General features: G+C 42.3%; 1 protein-coding gene across 15 annotated transcripts in view; it reads left to right on the forward strand.

Moving 5' to 3' along the window:
• Window positions 1–21,292, forward strand: part of rgs3a (regulator of G protein signaling 3a) — a 147,671-nt gene that overhangs the window by 54,426 nt on the left and 71,953 nt on the right. For all 15 annotated transcript variants that reach the window (XM_061847530.1, XM_061847523.1, XM_061847516.1 and 12 more), the window contains one exon: window positions 9,111–9,245. In XM_061847530.1, the coding sequence (XP_061703514.1) occupies window positions 9,111–9,245 (135 nt within the window). The remainder of the gene's footprint in view (window positions 1–9,110; window positions 9,246–21,292) is intronic.

A 21,292-nucleotide genomic window follows, 5' to 3' on the forward strand; every position in this document is an offset into this window, starting at 1 on the left:
CAGAACACACACCCGCAACTTTATATCTGCGGGCATGACTGGTCGACCACACTTGTAACTTTATATCTGTGGGCACGACTGACCACACCCGTACATTTTTCAAATGTGAGTGATTGTAACATACGTGTACTACAAATACATGTATTCCTGACTGTCCGCTAGGATGCTTTCTTGCCGTCTCCGACTGTGGATCTCTTAGTTACAAGCCATTCTTGATCCAAGTCTCTTTGAAGCTGTTCAGATTGTTACATAATTTTGCCTTAAAAGGCTCTGCTCGAGCGAAGCCTTGCGATAGCTTCTATTATTTGTGTCTTTAGATAAGAGTTACTTGGGTGCACAGCACATCATGTATCACATCATTGTACCATGTCTGACGGAATACATTGTATATGACTCCACATTTTTGAAAATGATACAGTTATGTAACATTGCTTTAAAACGCTTTGCCTCAGCAGTAACGTCTGTTGTTTGACTGTCAAGGTAAATGCTTGTTAATCGGTAGTGCTTGTTAATCGCCAAGCGATGACAGAACCTTTCTGAGCGGTGCTGACAGATGGTGTGCGAAGAAAAGCTGCATGAGGGGTCCTTAAATAGACAGCCTGCTGAGCAATTCCACGGGGAGGAAGACGAAAAGTTTCAAGCGCTCATGCGGCCGTGACCCTCACCTCCGTGTTTGTGTTTCCACCAATGCGAGTGATGTTTTGAATGCGAGTCCTCACTTGCACTTTCTGACCTGCAGAGGTCACGCACGCACACGTGCAGGTACTGCAACGTGAAAAGGGAAGATGCATTTTTCCACTATTATTGCACAATGAGTTCCCAGTAACCTTGTTCTTGTTTAAATTGTGTTACCTGGCCAATAAAACAGGACAGGAACAGAAACGCCCCCCTCCTGAATTTGGTCCTTCTTTTTCTTTTGTGCGCTCCTGCTAGGCTGGAGGTCATCCTATTTTAGCAGTCGCTCAAAACGGAACAGATCTAACCCAGATTTTACATGTGAAAGAAAAATGTGTGTGTGTACGGGAAGAGAGTGGGGTGGTCTCTGGAAAGTCAAGTATGTGTAAGAGTGTCAGTGACGCAGGAGGAGAGGAAGCAGAGATAGAGGCCATATAGGTAAGTCGAGGTGAAAACAGTGAGCTAAGGCGTCCACTGCGTTTGAGATCTACGTCTTAAACGCTGGTTCATTGCTGGCTTGTGAGAGCAAGTGATCATGGGAAACCTGGCTGAGCGCGCTGTCCCCAAGAAGTGGTTATTGAGGGAAGGCAACTCTCTGGAGCAACACCTGCTTTCTGACACTACAGATGTAAGTGGAACTTGTATTGGTCAAAGGATGTTTGGATCACAGTGTGCTTTTGACAATGTGTCATATGAAAAACCCCTGTGAACAATGCAAATTAATGTGATATATTTATGTCGGAAGTCATTGTGTGCGAGTTGGTAAGAATTCTGTGAAGTTGTATTCCTGGAAATTTTTGATCATTATTGTATAAGGGGTCATGTAGATTTGCTAATGGACAAGGAACTGATAAATGATCTACTTTTAACCATGCAGATTAGTACATAGATAAGTACATGGATGTCATTGGATTTTTAAAGCTTCTTTATTGGTCGATTTGTAGCATTTTAACACAATTGACTAGTATTATATTATTAATATTACATGTGTCAAATTATGCCCTAAAAAGCAAGTTAGGTAAAACCCATACTAGTAGTGCATCATATGGAAAGTTAAGTCATGTAATACTTTTGTGAGAAGTATAATCCCTGTCTGAGGAAAATGGCTCGCTGCCTTACTTCACCCAAATGCAGGTGGCCCATGTTGGCAAAAGGTGAAAATGAATTCCTCAAACCTAAAATAAATAAATAAATGTGAAATACTTTCTTCCTTGGCCCACCCTGCACAAAGATTTGAGACTATCCCTTGTTAAATCATGTGTAATCCTACAAACTAAGCAACAAGGTAACTAACTACAAAAAAGTCATTAAAACCAAACATGCTATATCTAACTACACACAAAATTGGGGGTCCCCATTCCCTTGGTCGTGGTTTGGAGCTGATTTACTATATCTGGCATATGTTGTCTGGAATCTATGCTGAGAGTTTTTGTCAATATCCATGTGAACAAATTTACTGATAATCATTTTAAGAAAGAATATGTTTGTTTGGATTAAAAAAAAAGTGCATTCATTCTTGTGCAATAAAATGGAAACAATCTCGTGTGAACTCAATGAATGATTCCGAAAATGAGTAGCAGAGAAGAATAATACCATTGATCAGAGGCAAAAACTGAACTAGCAGACTCCCCGTGGGGCCAATCATGCGCTAATCATCCTCGATGACGTCTATAGGAAGGGCCCAAGGCCAAACATTCCAGTTTACATGCTCCTTTGCTCCATTTTTAGGCCAACCACAGAACAGCCGTGAAGTGGAAAGGAGGACAAACAAACTCAAAATAGATGAAAGAGTGTGGGAAAGACATTAAGTCAATTTCAATTCTCTGCTTTACCATGGACATTGTTTGGGGAAAAATGTTTTGTTTTGCTCACTCAGCGCTCAGCAAGGATACAGTTTCTGGAAATTTACTCCAAAGTGTCTTGATCCACTAGTTTCTCATTTAGAAAGAATTTAGCCTTAATGTGAAACCGTCATGGTTGGAAGGAAGACTGGTTGGAAATTAATCATTGTACAGGTCTTGCAATAGACCAGTGATTTCCAACCTTTATAGAGCCAAGGCACATATTTTACAATCGAAAAACCCCACAGCACACCAACAAAAGTAAATGTCACCAAAAATGGATAGATCAACTACTGTATGTAATTCCTGCCATCTAATAGAAGAGGATTTTTTTGTTCTGTCTGTCATTGTGCCTCACTGGCATAAATAGATGGTACATTATTTCTTGGAAATATATATATATATATATATTTTTTTTTTAGCAATTACATAAAATCGGATAACTTCCCACGGCACACCTGAAGAGCGCTCACAGCACACTAATGTCCCTTAGCACACTGTTTGGGAATCACTGCAATAGACCTCCACTAACTTATGTCTATTGTGCAAAATCAATAGGTAGAGGCTTCTTTGCCTTCTGCTACCTCTGTAATCTTTTATCAGGCAGTTGTTGTTTATCTTTCGGCTTGTCCCTTGAAATTAGGCTCACATCCTGAGCAAGAATGAAAATTGACAGTGATCATTTGCAGTACTGAGGGATTGATCAGTTTTCTGATTTGGGATTGGAGCGCTCTTGCCTACACAATTGTGACATTATCCATCTATCCATCTATCCATTATCCAAGCCACTTATCCTCACAGGGGTTACAGGAGTGCTGGAGCCTATCCCAGCTTGCTTCAGGCAAAAGGCGGCCGACACCCTGGACTGGTCGCCAGTCAGTCGCATGGCAGATATTGACTCGATCAGTGAGCGGGAATCAACCCCACGCTGCCTTCACCGAAGTCAGGCGTGTGTACCACTACACCATCAGTGATTCGCAAACGTGATATTCTTAATTAACTAATTATGAGAAAATAAATATGAATTAGTTTGAGGAAAATCAGTAGTAAAAAGATGATTGGTAGAAGGGTGACATAGACCCATATAGCCTATAATCCGTGGCCTTTTCGGTTCTGGTATCTTTTAAAATCGATTTTTAGTTCACGCTTCAATATTAAACAATAGTAAATGTAAGATAGAGCAAGGCCATTTGAAAAGTGATTGATATAATAGAGATGACAAAAAAAATTTCTTGAGCTTTTGTCCTTTGATCTCCCCTCTACTGGCCATTCTGTCTTTGATGAAGAAAAATATCCCTTGATGAAATTTAAATACGGTATTATGAAAGTTGTAAAACATCAACAAGTGAAGTAAGGGATGAGGGACTATTGAATCAATCACAACTGAACGGTTCCATTTGCGATTGATTCATTTATTGATTTCATTCATTGTGACTTTTTGGGGGGCATTTTGCGACCATAAATATTTATCTGAGATACTTTTTCCTGCCAGGTTGCGTATGATTCAAAGTCAAAAGAGATCTTGCTTTCACAATGCAGAACTTGATGTGTGAGTGGATGATCCTTACTCGAGAGCAAGTGTCAACATCTGGTCACATTAGTGAGGGCTTCAAGAGCCCACTGGCTGCTTTCGGATCATTAGCTCTTGTTAACACGACACTTCAGTCGAAGCTGCTTAAACCCGTTGAGTGGCATGGTTCCAAGACACATTAAATACCCTGCTGTGTCTCTCTGCAAGCAGCCGAAGAGCGTATTATGTTTTTATTTACATGGTGCGCGACGCCAAGTGGTCTTTGCTGTGTAACTATGAGGCTTTGGGATGGCAGTGTGCTGTAACTAACCCGATTGTGACGGAGTGACAAGTAATGATGCTGTGACTAATTGGCAATGGCGCCTCTTCGTGTGACCATGTGTTGTTTTTTCGCCAAGCATTTGCAGTGTTTGTTAGTTTAAGACCTCCTTTGAAGCCTTGTCGAGGAAAAAAAAGAAAAAAAAAACACAACCACACAGGATATGTCTATTACAGCCAGTACTTTGCAGAAATTCCTGCAGCTCATTTAATGTTTCGTCGTCCTCATGTAATTCAGTGTTTCCCAACCTTTTTTCAACCAAGGTACATCATTTTCATACTTTTTTACGGCACGATATGCTTCTTCTCATGTTCTTCTCCTAAACCATTTTGGAGGTTTCTACTTCTGATGGATTGAGTGTCACAATGAAAGCTAAATCAGAAACCGCATCAGGAAGTCATTGGATCTTTATGTCAAAAAAAGCAAACTAAGTTATTTAGTGACAGATAAGTTATCAAATAGAGGAGGACATAGCCAGAACTTGCCAGAAACGTTTGCTTCTTTAAAGGTCAAGTGTCATCTCCATAAACATTCTTAAATAGATATTGTAATGAAAAATACATATAACATTGTTCACTTCAATGTCTATATGAAAAAATAAATATGAGCGGAGAGTGCATCATCCATGCGCAAAGTTCCGGAAGTGTCATTCAACGCCATCCAAGTGGTCGCCATACTGGCTGCATCTCCTGTCCGTGACGTCACCCCAGACATTCGCTGTGGACCCTACTATGGGAGACGAACACGCCCCTTCTGACACGAAAGCTCTTTTTTGAAGAAGAGAACATCACACAACCGAGTGAAGTTACCGGGGCAATATTACCCTACTGTTTCGAGCCATATTCAGATGATATGCGATCACAGCCAAAGCGCCTCCCCATCCGATCCACTTCCGCGGCGGGGATGAGCCATTGCGGCCTGGCACCGCAACAAGCCACCCCGGCCTACAAGGCCGGTGGCCGGCTCAGCCTTGTCGCCAAGGCCGGTGGCTCATTTTCCCCGCCGAGGTGATTTATCACGGTGCCGAGCCGGGCCGCTTTACGGTGTTGGCGTCGGACGCGGCTTTGTGCGCCGTTGCGGGTAGCGTTGTTCATAGCCACCAACGTCTGCGAGCCCCACGTGGAAGCCGTCCGACGCGCACATCGACACATTTAGCACGCCTGTCACACGTTGGTGGATCTTTTGTGACGTCTTTATGGCCTCCTTAACCAATTTTCATCTCTTGTTGAATTATCTCACACTGACAATTTCTCCTTATTTAAAGACATTCAAAAAACCAGGCACTGTTCAGGCCAAAAAAAAAAAAAAAAAAATTGGGCTGAAAATTGTTTAGATTTGAAGTGTATCAGCTTTTGGCTCCAGCTCAGCATGTTTACCACCGAGACTGAAATTGGTATCGATCGGCTCGTCTGGCCGTTGTCAAAAAAGCAAAGAAGGGCATTTACGGAGCGTTCCTTGAAGGCACACCACAAACGTGAGATCAAACAACTGTACAACTGGCTCATTTGTGACCTGAATGTGAACAGGACAGTGAAAGCATGCTAATCAGCACTGACGCATGGTAGATGAACGGCAGCGACATGCTGAAAATTCATCCACCAGATGGCTCGGGAGAAGGCCCTCAACCAGGGAGCACTATCATCAATCTGATTATGCTTCCTTTATTTTTAGCCCCTCCACACCAGTGGCCTTTCATTGGATTTTTACCCCATTAGCTTCTCATGGGGTGCTCCAGGACAGATGCTGGGATTGCAAACATGGAGCTGGAGTACATCTACCATTCTAGCATTGAATTCATGTACAGTATGAGATGTTGCTGTAATTAAATGATGGAAACTGTTTGGAATGGGGCACTCACAGTCAGAGGAAATTTAAGGTGGATAATAGGTGGGACGACTAGGTCGCCTCCAAAAACAGCTATTGTCAAAATAATCCCCATTCATATAGACCTGTGAAAATGTCTATAAAAAAAATCTGTATTTATGCCAGTCCAGTAATTGTTTATATACAGTAATATGCAGGAAGACCAGCTTCCTAATCTCAAGAACCTTTTCGGATACCTTACGTCCCCGTATGCGAGTTAAGAATTTGACTTTTGAAACTCAAATCCATTTGTCTCACAATGCAATTAACTGTATCTTTTCTCCTTTTTCAGCTACTCAGAAAAACTAGCATTCATTTTTATGTGGCCATTTTCACCGTTTTAGTTCTGTTAGTTGTAGTTCTTAATTCTGATAACTTTTTTTTTTTAATATAAACTCACCTTTTTCAAGAAGAAATGTCCCAATTCTCCTGAAAGAGAGGCCACTGGGAGCTCTTTATAGTGTGTTCAAAGCCCATGCTACCCTTTACCCTTTTGATTCCCCAAGGTTTTCTAATTCATTCTTTGAAAGGGGGGCTAAGTACTGTCTCTAATCTAACCACGAAAACAAGCCTGCCCGAGACTATGGCATGTCTGCGAGGCTCTGGCGTATGCGTGTTGTGTGTCAGTTGTTGACAGCACCCTTCGGTCATGCCTGCTGCCCTCACAGCATCTGATTGGCTATTCTCATTGCACCATGCCCATTTGTAAAGTAATCATTAAAAATCACATTCTCAGCATAAAAGAATGAATGAGTAAATGAATGAATGAATGAATTTTCAAAAGATAATTTTTTTATATTTTACTAGCAGCTCGTACAGACTGGACCGGCTCCAAAACAAGGTTGACAGCACAAGCCAAACACATTAAAACAATCTCAACAAGCAGTTTGAGACCATCTCTTCTGTTTCAAATATTGGTATAGATTTGTCCAGGGGGAAGAAGGTGCATATTTAAACGAATGTTTCCACAGCGATCTTAGGTCCTATTAAAAGCACGAGGGCCTGGGATCAAGTAGCGTAACTACCAGCATTTTTCCAGCAAATGTAGCTCTGCAGGTATAAAGGAATCAGACCCAAGATGGGTTTATGAATGAAATCATGCTCATGTTGTAGCCTGTGGGTCGACAGGTCTGACCGTTCTACAAGTGCAGAAAGGACAATAACGTAAGGTAACGGCAATATGCCTGCAAATCCTTTCCCTCAATGTCAAATGCTGCGTTTTGATGTAACCATCATAATGTAGCATATTGAGGTTTTATTAGCATCTCATAATCCAAGAAGCCATGCGTGAGTGTGTATACACTGTATCCATGTGTATGTGATCCACATTCAATGGCCTCTTGTGCGCTGTGACAGTCTTAAACATGCTCTAAGTGATGGATTTCAAAGAACATTGACACTGATCTCTGTCTGCTTTGCCAATGTCGAGGATTCATCATCTTGCTGTGATGTCATAAATGTTTTGTTGCATTGCTTTGTCTGTTTCAACACATTTGACCTCCAGCAAAGACCCTTTTGTTCTCATACAGTTGGATTCTTTTGGTGTATATTGCTTGCTGCTTGTTCCACTTTGCGAATCTCCTTTTAGATGAGACATTGAGTTTGATTGAATAGGACAGGGAGTAACCAGGCAGGATGTGATGAATCGCATGTTGTCGGGGGAACATGAAAATAAGCAGCAGCATCGTGATTCTTGACTATGCGGCCCAGTGAGCGTGGAGACATAACCCGGAATTTGATCTCGAGAGGGCTTGCACAAATTGGAACAACAAAAATCTATGCTATTTATATCCTGACTTATGTCCAAAAATATCAGGACTCAAATGTTTTCGCTTCAAGCGGGACACTGAGGGGCCACGTCCACACAGAAACAACTTCTTAACGGTCTGTGTATTTGACTTTATTCCCATCACGCCTCTTTTCTTAAGGAGAGGTGCTGCTGCCTGGAAGCTGTTTCCAATGTGTTGCAAATTGAAGCTGACTGCCACTTTTGGTGGCGTTAGGGAAGCAAATGGAGCGATGACATCATAAAACGTTTCAGAAAAACAAATACTTAATTCATGATGCCAACCACAGGAGTATTGAATCCTTGCGGATGAAAAGCTCTCAGACCACCAGCTGCCCTGTCTTGACCACTGATTGTCAAATATGAATTTTCATGCATTTTCCCAGCAGGGCTTTATTGATTTGTTGGTCCACATATCAATTTCTGTCTCAAATGCGCTGCGGCCATAATCTAATTTCACTAATGCTCGCACATTTTGACTAGCCAGAGCTTCTGCCCAGGCTGCTGCATCATAAAAACCAAGCCCAAATAGACACAAGGGGGTATGAATTGCTGCACCATATAACATTCGACCTGGGCTATTTTCCAACACCCCACGATAACAGTGGACATTGCGCACTGTATATAGAATTGAATTGAGGTCTCACTTGACGAAATTGCACAATGTCAGATGCAGCTTCAAAAGTTTTACTCTATTAGAACTCAGAATTGTACCACCGCAGGGGGATTGTTTACAGAGGTTTCACTGTATTTTTGTGCGTTGCTTTTCTACTGATTTAGCATTTTCACGATATGGGCATAATAACAAATTAGTTTATCATTTATGTTCAAGTGCAGAACCTTACCCGAAGCCTACAAATGCTATTAACCCCACCAACCAACTCTAACGAAACCCAGCTTGTATTGACTTGTGGTTTTTTTTTTTCATGTTTTTGGAAAGCAGCTACAGAACACAACCGGAGTCCATTTAGACTTAACGCTCGAGTTTAATGAATTCCTCATATTGGTTGTTTCTAAACTGCATGCCGTGTTAATCCTCTTCCCGTCTTTGTGCTCACCTCTCTCCATCGTCTCTCTCTGTCTCTCCACCCTCAGAATTGCGACTGCCTGCTTAGCCTGGAAGCGTACTCGTCTGAGCAGAAGCATCGCGTGTGCCAGTGCCTCAAGGACAACATCGACAAGCAGCTCCAGATTCAGAGGAGGGAGCCTGCCGTTCAGCATTTTGACCAGGTATGGGCACTACTGGACACTCGCGGGCACATCCAGTGAGCGTTCTCCTCGCTCATTTCAGGCCTTGAACAAGATGCGGTCAAGACATGAACATTTGTCTGTGCATATATTTGCATGCAGCCTCTCATTCACATGTTATCTCAATGAGCAACATGTCCTGCTTTTTCCTCTTTGGTTCCTCCATTATTATTTTATCTGCTTATATGAATTGCCTTTTTTATGGCTTCTTTTGTTTTTCGGGTTCTTAAGGACTATAAATACTCTGCGGTGACCCAAGGTGTGCTTATTGGGTTTACTCTAGAGGCCAAAAGTCCTCAATGGGTGGACTGCAGTGCCAATCGGGACCCAGACACCTTTTGATTCGGGTTCATAGGTATTATTAGATCATTTTGACCGATGCCTGCAATGTAACCTGTGGTTGTAAATATGGTACATGCATGGTGGAAAAGCACTAACCAATTATTTGCTTTGTAATTTCTCAACAAATCATATACAGAGCAGCTTTGCAAGTGGAGAAAGTGGGTGTGCATGAGGCAGAAAAGCAGTGAGATAAAAAAATCTGAGATTGCTAGATTTATTTAAATATTATGTCAGGATAACGCATTTTATCTTGAAAATATTTTGGCTGTATTTAGTGAATGTGGGTGAAATTTGTCAGATGTCTTTGTTTCTTACATTACCAATGGTAAAGCTGCACAGAAAAAAAAGATTTGTCCTAGCAACCAAAGAAATTGAAAGCCTTCACAATTTTCCATAGATTTTTCATTAGAACATCACACCCAAAATGTAGAGCTTTGTTGGCATTCTATAAATATGTTAACTCAATATTGCTGTCAATCAATGACCCATCTCGAGGCCCAAATATGCATATATAAGTATTACATATGTTTAAATTTCATTTTAATTTTTACATTATTAAAAAAATTTAGTCATGTAAACTCATTTAAACAGTTAACACACCCTGCGACTGCACCCTTGCACCCCAAGGAATCGTTTTTTTTTTAAACCCTCAAATTTTCATTTTTTAATAGTGTGTTTAAAATGTGTGTTCTAAGTGTTCCATACACAACCCCTGAAAATTCACTCAGTAGGGCCCTCTTGAAAGTTATATTAAAAAAAAAAAAAAACTATTTGACTTGAAACTGGATAAGATTTGGTGGGTATTGTGCTCATAAAAGTTTTGTGTAAAACATAATGGAATAAAACTATTTATTCCATCTATTCTATTATTATTTGACTACTATCATATTACTATGAATTTCAGTGCATGTTTTGCCTGGACTTGAAGGCGTTGTCTAGAACTGGAACAAGATTTCTGCTTTCAGCAAATGAAAAGCTTACTTGTCATTGAATTACTCTTTTGTACTCCAAAGTGTTGTGATTTGCAGTTCCTGCTTTCCTTCAAGTCATATTCAAATTTATCTTTCAACTAAATTGGCTAAAAGTGTAACAGCTGATGACTTCTTGCATATAAACAAGCTGTGACATCTTTACGCATATTGTGTGTGTGCACAAGCTGTTCCATTGTCTCAAAATTTGTTTTGGTTTACTTGGTAAAGAGCAGCACCATTTTGCTCACTGATAATCTATTTGCATTCCCGGTTCTGCTAATGCTGCCTTTCACCAATGATTGTTTTCATCAGCAGATACAATAGGGGTACACTTCATCTCAAAACATGTCATCTTGTCATCTTTGAACTCCTATAAACATCATTATCCTCCCCACATACTTTTCAGAAAGGTTCTTGTGAATCCATAGTAATATTCATTCATTCATTCATCTTCCATACCGGTTATCCTCACTAGGGTTGCCGGCATGCTGGAGCCTATCCCGGTTATCTCCGGGGAAGAGGGCACTCCCTGAACTGGTCGCCAACCAATCGCAGTGCACACAAACAGCCACTTGCACTCATATTCATATTCACACCTACGGGCAATTTTGAGTCGTTCTGGCAAACTACCATGCATGTTTTTGGGATGTGGGAGGAAACTGGAGTTCCTGGAGAAAACCCACGCAGCCACAGTGAGAACATGCATACTGCACACAGGATTTAAACCCAAGTCTTCCGAATTGTCAGGCAAATGTGCTAACCAATCGTTCACCGTGCTGCCATTCACTATTATTATGATTATAATTCACAGAGGTGCTGCTGGTGGTAGGAGCAGTCATAGTTGTTGTTTTCATGTTCTATTTTACCAAGAAGAGACTCATTTAAGTCCAACAAGCTGCAATCCACAAACACAAAACACCCTACCGTGCGAACTTGGCAGCCGTAAAAACGTCAAGAAGTGTAAATCGATACCACATCGGCAGGCAGCCGATTGCAGTGTTTCCCAACCTTTACTGAGCCAACACGCCCATTTTACATGAGGAAAATTTGATGGGTTACGACAAAGCAAAGCAAAAAGTAGAAGTCATTATAAAAACCCAAAATAAAAAGATCACGTCTGAAATAATGATGACCATTCAAATTGAGTGAATTTGCAGAATTTCCCGCACCACCACTGTCCAACCAACACGTCCCACATTACCTGATAATCATGCCAGGGTGCCTGATTGGGAATCACTGGCCTATTGAAACAGTCCGTTTTTCCGCACGTAGTTAGTAGACAATATCCACTGATTTGCTTTTTCAATTTTTATTCACATCACCAGGGATTTCTCAGGGGCAAAATATACACTACATCCATTTGGCGCCATCTCATACGTGTAGACGACGTGCATCCGTGCGCATACGTTTTCAGATATCTGCTCCCCCGATATTAGACGTGCTCCCCTCCTTTGAACTTGTTTGTATCACACGTTGTTGGCCCAGCGCGTTGGTGTGGAAAAAAATGTTCACAAAACCAAGCTATGAGGAAAAAACACCATCAGTGTTTGCAAGTACTATGATACAAGCCAACTGTACATGTATGCACAGCAAAGTGCATCACTTGTTTATCATTTGAAGCCTCCTATTATGTTGTGGCTTGCACTTTAAATTTGAAAAGTCAATAATATGTTTACTGCATGTACGAATGGATCGATTTACATTATATCTGTCTGTCTATATATCAATCTACTTTTAATGTCAAAGTAAAATTACAAATCAGTGGGAATGTGCTCCTGTAAACAGATAAAGAAAGGGCATTTGGATTTTCGGACCCATTAACATGTTTTGCCCGTTGGCTCAATCACGACAATCCTTTTTAACACAAGTGGATCATTAATCACAGCGAACTGATTAGATAGAGTATTGAAAAAGTATAAAGCCACTCTGTATTATCATACTTGATCGAAGTGGACACACTGACCACATCTGAGTTAGGAGAACTTCAGTCCAGAGAGTGTCTAGGGCTGTTATCTGTCTTTTTCTTCTTTTGTGGTGTAGACTAACACTGATCTGGTATCTTGTTAATCCACCAAAATAGCATTTTATTCATAGCCGAGTGTGACTATAACACTAACTGTTATTGGTTTAAACCTTTATTTTATGCAAGGATGCGAGGGTTTGCCCGTGAGTGTGACAAATGATTGAGACCTTGTAAGTCATGCCTTATGGCCCTTATTATTTTTTGCTTTGTTTTTTTTCTCCTCGGGGCAGCGGTTTCTAGTATATCAGATGACAGGTACAAGATGGGGTCACAGATGCCAGATTATTTTTTTTCTTCCACAGATCACATTTCTCACATACAGTGCCGTGAAAAAGTACTTGCCCCCTTCCTGATTTCAGTTTTTTTCCCAACACGTGTTCAAATCATCAAACTAATTTTAATGTCACTCAGAGACAATCCATGGAAATACAAAATGAAGTTTTCAAATCTTCTTCTTTTCCTTTCGGCTTGTCCCGTTAGGGGTCGCCACAGCGTGTCATCTTTTGCCATCTTAGCCTATCTCCTGCATCTTCCTCTCGAACCCCAACTGCCCTCATGTCTTCCCTCACCACATCCATAAACCTTCTCTTTGGTCTTCCTCTCGCCCTTTTGCCTGGGAGCTCCATCCTCAGCATCCTTCTACCAATATACTCACTCTCTCGCCTCTGAACATGTCCAAACCATCGAAGTCTGCTCTCTCGAATCTTGTCTCCAAAACATCCAGCTTTGGCTGTCCCTCTAATGAGCTCATTTCTAATCCTATCCAACCTGGTCACTCCGAGCGAGAACCTCAACATCTTCATTTCTGCCACCTCCAGTTCAGCTTCCTGTTGTTTCTTCAGTGCCACCGTCTCTAATCCGTACATCATGGCCGGCCTCACCACTGTTTTGTAAACTTTGCCCTTCATCCTAGCAGACACTCTTCTGTCACATAACACACCAGACACCTTTCGCCAGCTGTTCCAACCTGCTTGGACCCGTTTCTTCACTTCCTGACCACACTCTCCATTGCTCTGTATTGTTGACCCCAAGTATTTGAAGTCGTCCACCCTCGCTATCTCTTCTCCCTGTAGCCTCACTCTTCCCCCTCTACTTTTCTCATTCACGCACATATATTCTGTTTTACTTCGGCTAATCTTCATTCCTCTCCTTTCCAGTGCATGTCTCCATCTTTCCAATTGTTCCTCTGCGTGCTCCCTGCTTTCACTGCATATGACAATATCATCTGCGAACATCATGGTCCAAGGGGATTCCAGTCTAACCTCATCTGTCAGCCTATCCATTACCACTGCAAACAGGAAGGGGCTCAGAGCTGATCCCTGATGCAGTCCCACCTCCACCTTAAATTCCTCTGTCACACCTAAGGCACACCTCACCATTGTTCTGCTGCCATCATACATGTCCTGTACTATTTTAACATACTTCTCTGCCACACCAGACTTACGCATGCAGTACCACAGTTCCTCTCTTGGTACTCTGTCATAGGCTTTCTCTAGATCCACAAAGACACAATGTAGCTCCTTCTGACCTTCTCTGTACTTTTCCACGAGCATCCTCAAGGCAAATAATGCATCTGTGGTACTCTTTCTAGGCATGAAACCATACTGTTGCTCGCAGATACTTACTTCTGTCCTGAGTCTAGCCTCCACTACTCTTTCCCATAACTTCATTGTGTGGCTCATCAACTTTATTCCTCTATAGTTCCCACACCTCTGAACATCCCCTTTGTTCTTAAAAATGGGAACTAGAACACTTTTCCTCCATTCTTCAGGCATCTTTTCGCCCGCTAGTATTCTGTTGAATAAGTTGGTCAAAAACTCCACAGCCATCTCTCCAAATTGCTTCCATACCTCTCCGGTATGTCATCAGGACCAACTGCCTTTCCATTTTTCATCCTTTGTAGTGCCTTTCTGACTTCCCCCTTAGTAATCATTTCCACTTCCTGGTCCTTCACTCTTGCCTCTTCAACTCTTCCTTCTCTCTCATTTTCTTCATTCATCAACTTCTCAAAGTATTCTTTCCATCTATTTAGTACACTACCGGCACCAGTCAACACATTTCCATCTCTATCCTTAATCACCCTTACCTGCTGCACATCCTTCCTATCTCTATCCCTCTGTCTGGCCAACCTGTAGAGATCCTTTTCTCCTTCTTTCGTGTCCAACCTGGTGTACATGTCTTCATATGCCTCTTGTTTAGCCTTTGCCACCTCTACCTTTGCCCTACGTCGCATCTCGATGTACTCCTTTCGCCTCTCCTCAGTCCTCTCAGTATCCCACTTCTTCTTCGCTAATCTCTTTCCTTGTATGACTCCCTGTATTTTGGGGTTCCACCACCAAGTCTCCTTCTCCCCTTTCCTACCAGATGACACACCAAGTACTCTCCTGCCTGTCTCTCTGATCACCTTGGCTGTCGTCGTCCAGTCTTCCGGGAGCTTCGGTTGTCCATCGAGAGCCTGTCTCACCTCTTTCCGGAAGGCCGCACGACATTCTTCCTTTCTCAGCTTCCACCACATGGTTCTCTGCTCTACCTTTGTCTTCTTAATCTTCCTACCCACCACCAGAATCATCCTACATACTACCATCCTATGCTGTCGAGCTACACTCTCCCCTACCACTACTTTACAGTCAGTAACCTCCTTCAGATTACATCGTCTGCACAAAATATAATCTACCTGCGTGGTTCTACCTCCGCTCTTGTAGGTCACTATATGTTCCTCCCTCTTCTGGAAATAAGTGTTCACTACAGCCATCTCCATCCTTTTTGCAAAGTCCACCACCATCTGCCCTTCAAAGTTCCTTTCCTGGATGCCGTACTTACCCATCACTTCTTCATCGCCCCTGTTTCCTTTACCAATATGTCCATTACAATCTGCACCAATCACAACTCTCTCGCTGTCTGGGATGCTCAGAACTACTTCATCTAGTTCCTTCCAGAATTTCTCTTTCAACTCTAGGTCACATCCTACCTGTGGTGCATAGCCGCTAACCACATTATACATAACACCCTCAATTTCAAATTTTAGTCTCATCACTCGATCTGATACTCTTTTTACCTCCAAGACATTCTTAGCCAGCTCTTCCTTTAAAATAACCCCTACTCCATTTCTCTTCCCATCTACTCCGTGGTAGAATAATTTAAACCCTGTTCCCAAACTTCTAGCCTTACTACCTTTCCACCTGCTCTCTTGGATGCACAGAATATCAACCTTTCTCCTAATCATCATGTCAACCAACTCCTGTGCTTTTCCTGTCATAGTCCCAACATTCAAAGTCCCTACACTCAGTTGTAGGCTCTGTGCATTCCTCTTTTTCTTCTGACGCTGGATCCGGTTTCCTCCTCTTCTTTGTCTTCGACCCACAGTAGCTGAATTTCCACCGACGCCCTGTAGGTTAGCAGTGCCGGGGGCGGGCGTTGTTAACCCGGGCCACGACCGATCCGGTATGGGATTCTTTAGATGAACGCTCATATTTGTTTGGCACAGTTTTTACGCCGGATGCCCTTCCTGACGCAACCCTCTGCATTTATCCGGGCTTGGGACCGGCCTACAGATTGCACTGGTTTGTGCCCCCATAGGGCTGCATTAAAATGAAGTTTTCAAATGACGATTCAATTTATTAAGGGACAAAAAAGGATTCAAACCTTTCTGATCCTCTGTGAAAAAGTAATTGCCCCCTGAACCTAATAATGGGTTGTCCCTCCCATGACAGCAATAACTGAAATCAAGCTTTTGCGATAATTACAATGAGTCTTTAATTTGTCCCACTCTCCTTTGCAGAATTCTTTCAACTCCACCATATTGTAGGGTTTTCTTGCATGAACTTCTTGAAAGGACGGTGAATCACTGTGCACTGACACACATTATGCGTGCAGGGCTCAAATGAAGTCTCGCATTGAGTTTGTGTTGCCCATTTGTTGTAAAGGCCTTTTCACACTGCACTTGCTCAATGTAAAAGGACCATAATGACCTGTGCACCACGCCCAAATTTGGAAGTGCTGACGTAGATGATAAAAAGGAGGTGAGAGGAAAGTTTTCCTGCTGAAGCTGTAGGCCGCACCTCGACAACTTCTGCCACTTGTATCTGTTCTGTTCTGCAAAAGAAAGCTTGTGATGCTCAATTTGAGAAGGAGGACGAGATAAGCAGCACACACAAAAAAAAATTTGCACTCAAAATAATCTCCTATCGGGAACTCGGCGAGTTTAGGTTTGACCGTGAGCTATGATTTCACCAAGACGCCTTCGAGGTTTATAAACCAAGTCCAAATCCGCCACTCCACAGCACACGGAAATCGCTCTTCCACCCCTTCTCCCATTGGAGGACCATTCTGACGGAACCGTGAACTCGCTCTCGAAATAGAGCTTGTTTCTATTCGAGGTTCCTGTCGCTGAGCATCAGACGCCCTCGACATTGTCGCCCTGCTCCGTGAGACGACTAAACGTCCCCTCAGTACATATGCAATGAATAGAAAAGTTGTGGGCGTAAATCGCATTGCCAAGTTCAGTGTAAAAAGGCCTTAACTGAACATACTTTTTGCTTAGTATAGTCACCGTGCAACATATGACCCATCGGATGAGCTTTACATTGAGTCATCTAAGTGAAAAAAACACAGTAAATGTAGCCAGGAAGAAAAAAGAATGAAATCTATCATCATCACGTATCTAAACAGAGGAGGGTTTTGTTGAAGGAAATATTTTTCTCTCTTGATTTTTCCTAATTTTAGGTTGCACAAATTGAACACTTTCAAAAGTTGGTCCAAGATCGTAAATGCGTGGCCATGAACGCAACTTATTCATATATCACAAAATGCTAAAATGTTTGCTGTTAGCTATTTTATGTGAAGATGCTCAAAGGTTGTTAATGCTTTAAAAGCTTCATAATTATCCCTTGTCTTTGAAGCAGACTGTGAAATCAAGAAATGAAAGAGGAAGAAAAAGAAATGGTTGTATAAAAAAGAGAGCCAATTAGCTGTACATTATTAAATGAAATTTTATTTTCTCTTTTGTGCTAAAATAGCTCTTGAGACAAGCAAAAATATAATTTATCCAAATAATTGATTGATCGATGACTAAAATATCTAGTAGCTGCAGCCCTACATTTTTATTGCTTCAGAAAATCCTTGTTTTGGGTTCCTTTGGTTCAAAATGGAAAAAAACAATTTCTCCTCAAAATTAGAAAGTTTCTGCTCAAATTAAAAAATGATGAGCAAAAGTTGCTCAAACAAACCTTATGCATGTGTGCGTGCGTGTGTGTGTGTGTGTGTATGTATTGCTGAAGTGCTTCAGGGAATCAAGTATGAGTCCCGTCTTTGTGCCAGCCAATCAGAAGAAATGTAGGGCGAGTAATCGTTCCATCATGAGAATGGAGACTTTGTTTTCCGGACTCCATAGATTTTCTCCAACACAGCGAGCCGCTAGCGGACCAGCTTTGGCTCAGTAGATGCAAACAACTGGGACATTTTAGGAAGAGTATATTTGCTAGCCCACGAGCAAACTAGCTGCTGTGCTACGGAGCTAAACAGTTGACTCAATTGCTCAATTGTTCTGATATCGTTTAAATCAGAGATCACTAACTCGCGGTCCGTACCCAAATGGACCCACCCCATAGCCAAAAAATGATGGTTTAAAACAGCATATTTCAAGCTTTACGGGATTGATGAACTACGTCCACCGATCACATGTGAGTGTATTCAGCCAGTCAAATCTGCATTGCAGACAGTAGGTACTGAAATCACTGACTCTAGCACTCCCACGACCCTTGTGAGTATAAGCGGCTTGGAAAATGGAAATGGAAACTGACTGCACAGAGACAAGTGTAGAGTGCAAGAGAGTAAGTTGAGTTAAAAATTGAGAAATCAGAAATTACATTGAAAAAAATTGTCAGAACAATGGAGCTTAAAGGAAGACTCCCCAAAATTCATATGTACAATAAACCCTCAAATGTGAAGTAATATTATTACATATAGTTTGGACATTAATTGAAAATAAAAATTAAAAACAAAGAACATATTTGAAATCTAAGCAAAATCTGGAAATGTGCCAGCTTTCAGAGCCATACGCAGAAGAAACATCGTCGACTGCACCCCTGATGTCGCCGATGCTTAGCATTGCAGCCCCTTCGTTCTACCTGAGCCATGATGCCGACTTGTTCTTCACCTAAACTGAGAAAATGCACCCAAATTTGTCCTCCTTTAACCTCCCGTAGGGTCAACCTGACAGGATAAAGCTGTGGCTGTCACAGTTGAAGCTCATTCATCAGCGGGGAAATTTGCATGCATTTAATCATTACTGGTTATTAGCCGCTATGTTATAGCCTCTCGTGCTGGTACGGTAAAGCAACAACATACTTTTTGAGGGTGGCGCAGCTGTTCAATCCCGGACTTCCATGTGTGGAGTTTGCATGTTCTCCCAGTGTCTGCGTGTGTGTAAACTTGCCTCCTGCCCGTTGACAGCTGGGACAGGCTACAGCACACCTTCGACCATCGTACGGCCAAGAAAATGGATGGATGGATATATACGTGAAACACTTCCCGGTTACTATTTACGGCGATCCGCTCGTGCAACAGCCTTCCGCCGCCAGTGGATCGCAAGAAGCTTTGCTGCTTGAAAAGTACAACTCTGAGTTAAAAAAAAAAAAGTCTGGCCACCTGCTCTATATTCTCTACATCTAAACCAACTTCTCAGAAAAGGATCAAATCTGTGCGGTCCATTTCATGGGACTGTTGTTGTTCCTCGTCAGCGCCACGTCCCTCCCAACACATCAAATTCCCCTTGTGTGTGTTCTGGCTCAAGCGCTTGAACATTGTACATTGATATTTTTATTTTGTTTGCTCAATGGTCGTTATAGTAATAACACGAAGCATCAACACGCTTTGCTAGCTCTCAGAACACAACACTCCCCGGTTACTATTTACAGTGATCCGCGCATGCCCTCGAACCCCCACCGCCGCTGCTGCCAGTCGTTGAGAAGGCTTGCTGCTTGGGGTAAAAAAAAAAAAAAAAAAACTCAGGCAACACTTGCTGTTGCTAATCTCTACATTGAAACCAACTCAGAAAAGCATCAAATCTCCGCGGTCCATATAATGGGACTGTTATTGTTCGTCGTTAGTGCCACGCCCCCTCTAAAACTGTCATGCTTCTGGCTTCCAGCCCGGGCTGGGCGTGGCCAGCCAATCAGTAGACACAAACCTGCGCCTCATGAACTCTAATGACACCCAGTATATATAGGACCCTGGGAACAACTGGTCCTTGGCCAGATCGTTGCAACTCATGCCCCGTTCCTCCACTCCCGTATCTCTGATCGAGAACCCGTGTGTACCGACCTCCGCCTGTTCTCCGACCGACCCCGTAAGCCTGATTCCTTTGACACTTCTGCCTTCTTTGATCGATCTCCCGTGTACAGACTCCTGCCTGCCCGCGGACCTGCTCTCTACACCCGACGTCCTGACTACCGCTGCTGCACCCGACTGTCTGCCCGATCCCCGAACTTGGAACAATAAACGTTTTTCCCGAATTACCTCTGCGTCTCCCGAGTCCTGCATTTGGGTCCTCCCTCCTTATCGATGGGTCGTGACAATAACACGTCAAGTGCTGGGATGTGTGTATTCGGGCTCATGCGCAGAGGCTTGAACATTGTTTGTAATTATTTTTCACAAAAATCGTCCACAAAATGCCAGATAGTGGACATTCTGTGTTTGGTGAAACGTATCAGCGAGCAATGTGGAGTCAGAACAGGAAGCAGCACTACAGAGTTGGCAAAAGCTGAAGGGCTGTCAGTTTTCCAGCCGGGCCCATTTCGATAATACCTTTCCAATTTAGAGATGTTTCTCGGTGAAATCTGCGGATAACTCTGGCATTAAAAGAAACACTGAACCCTCATTTACTAACTTTTAATGTTAGTTAGTTTTGACAAAGCCTTCCTTTAAAAATGGCCCATGTGGTCATTTTTCTTGGATTTAGTGGGAAGTTCCCACTAGGAGATATAGTAAAAAAAAAAAAAACAACTTTGGAACCTGTGTATCCATCCATTTTCTGAGCCGCTTATCCTCATGAGGGTTGCCGGGGTGCTGGAGCCTATCCCTGCTGGTTTTGGGCAGGAGGCGAGGTACAGCCTGAACTGGTTGCCAGCCAATGGCAGGGCACATGGAGACAGACAACAGTCACACTGACAATCATACCAATGTTTATATATATATATATATATATATATATATATATATATAGATCAAGTGTGTCAATCATTCACATGTAGCTATATTATGCAAGCGAAGAACTGCTAATTCATTTATATGAGACGTATTGAAAATCAAATATCGGACTTACCTTCGTGCAAACATATCTGTTCCGGTTGATGGATTCAGTTGATCATGCGGTCTTCCACAAAGTTTTATCCATCAAAGACATTTTTCGTACTCGGTCTTCTGTTCCGGTTGATTTTAGATGGATTCAGTTGATGATGTGGTCTTCCACAAAGTTTGATCCATCAAAGACATTTTTCGTACTGGGTCTTCGGTTTTGGAAAGGGTACGAATTGAACTCCACCAACTAGCCTTTCAGGATACCTGTCGTCATTATTATAAAGTCCGTGACTACATCTCTTAACCATATCTATTGTTAAAGAACCCAAATACGCGATAAAACGCCAACAGAAGCTATACTGGACCATGCAGCGATGTCTTAGAAAACAGCAGGTCCA

Source organism: Syngnathoides biaculeatus, chromosome 17 (assembly GCF_019802595.1).
Source record: "Syngnathoides biaculeatus isolate LvHL_M chromosome 17, ASM1980259v1, whole genome shotgun sequence".
Taxonomy (NCBI): domain Eukaryota; kingdom Metazoa; phylum Chordata; class Actinopteri; order Syngnathiformes; family Syngnathidae; genus Syngnathoides; species Syngnathoides biaculeatus.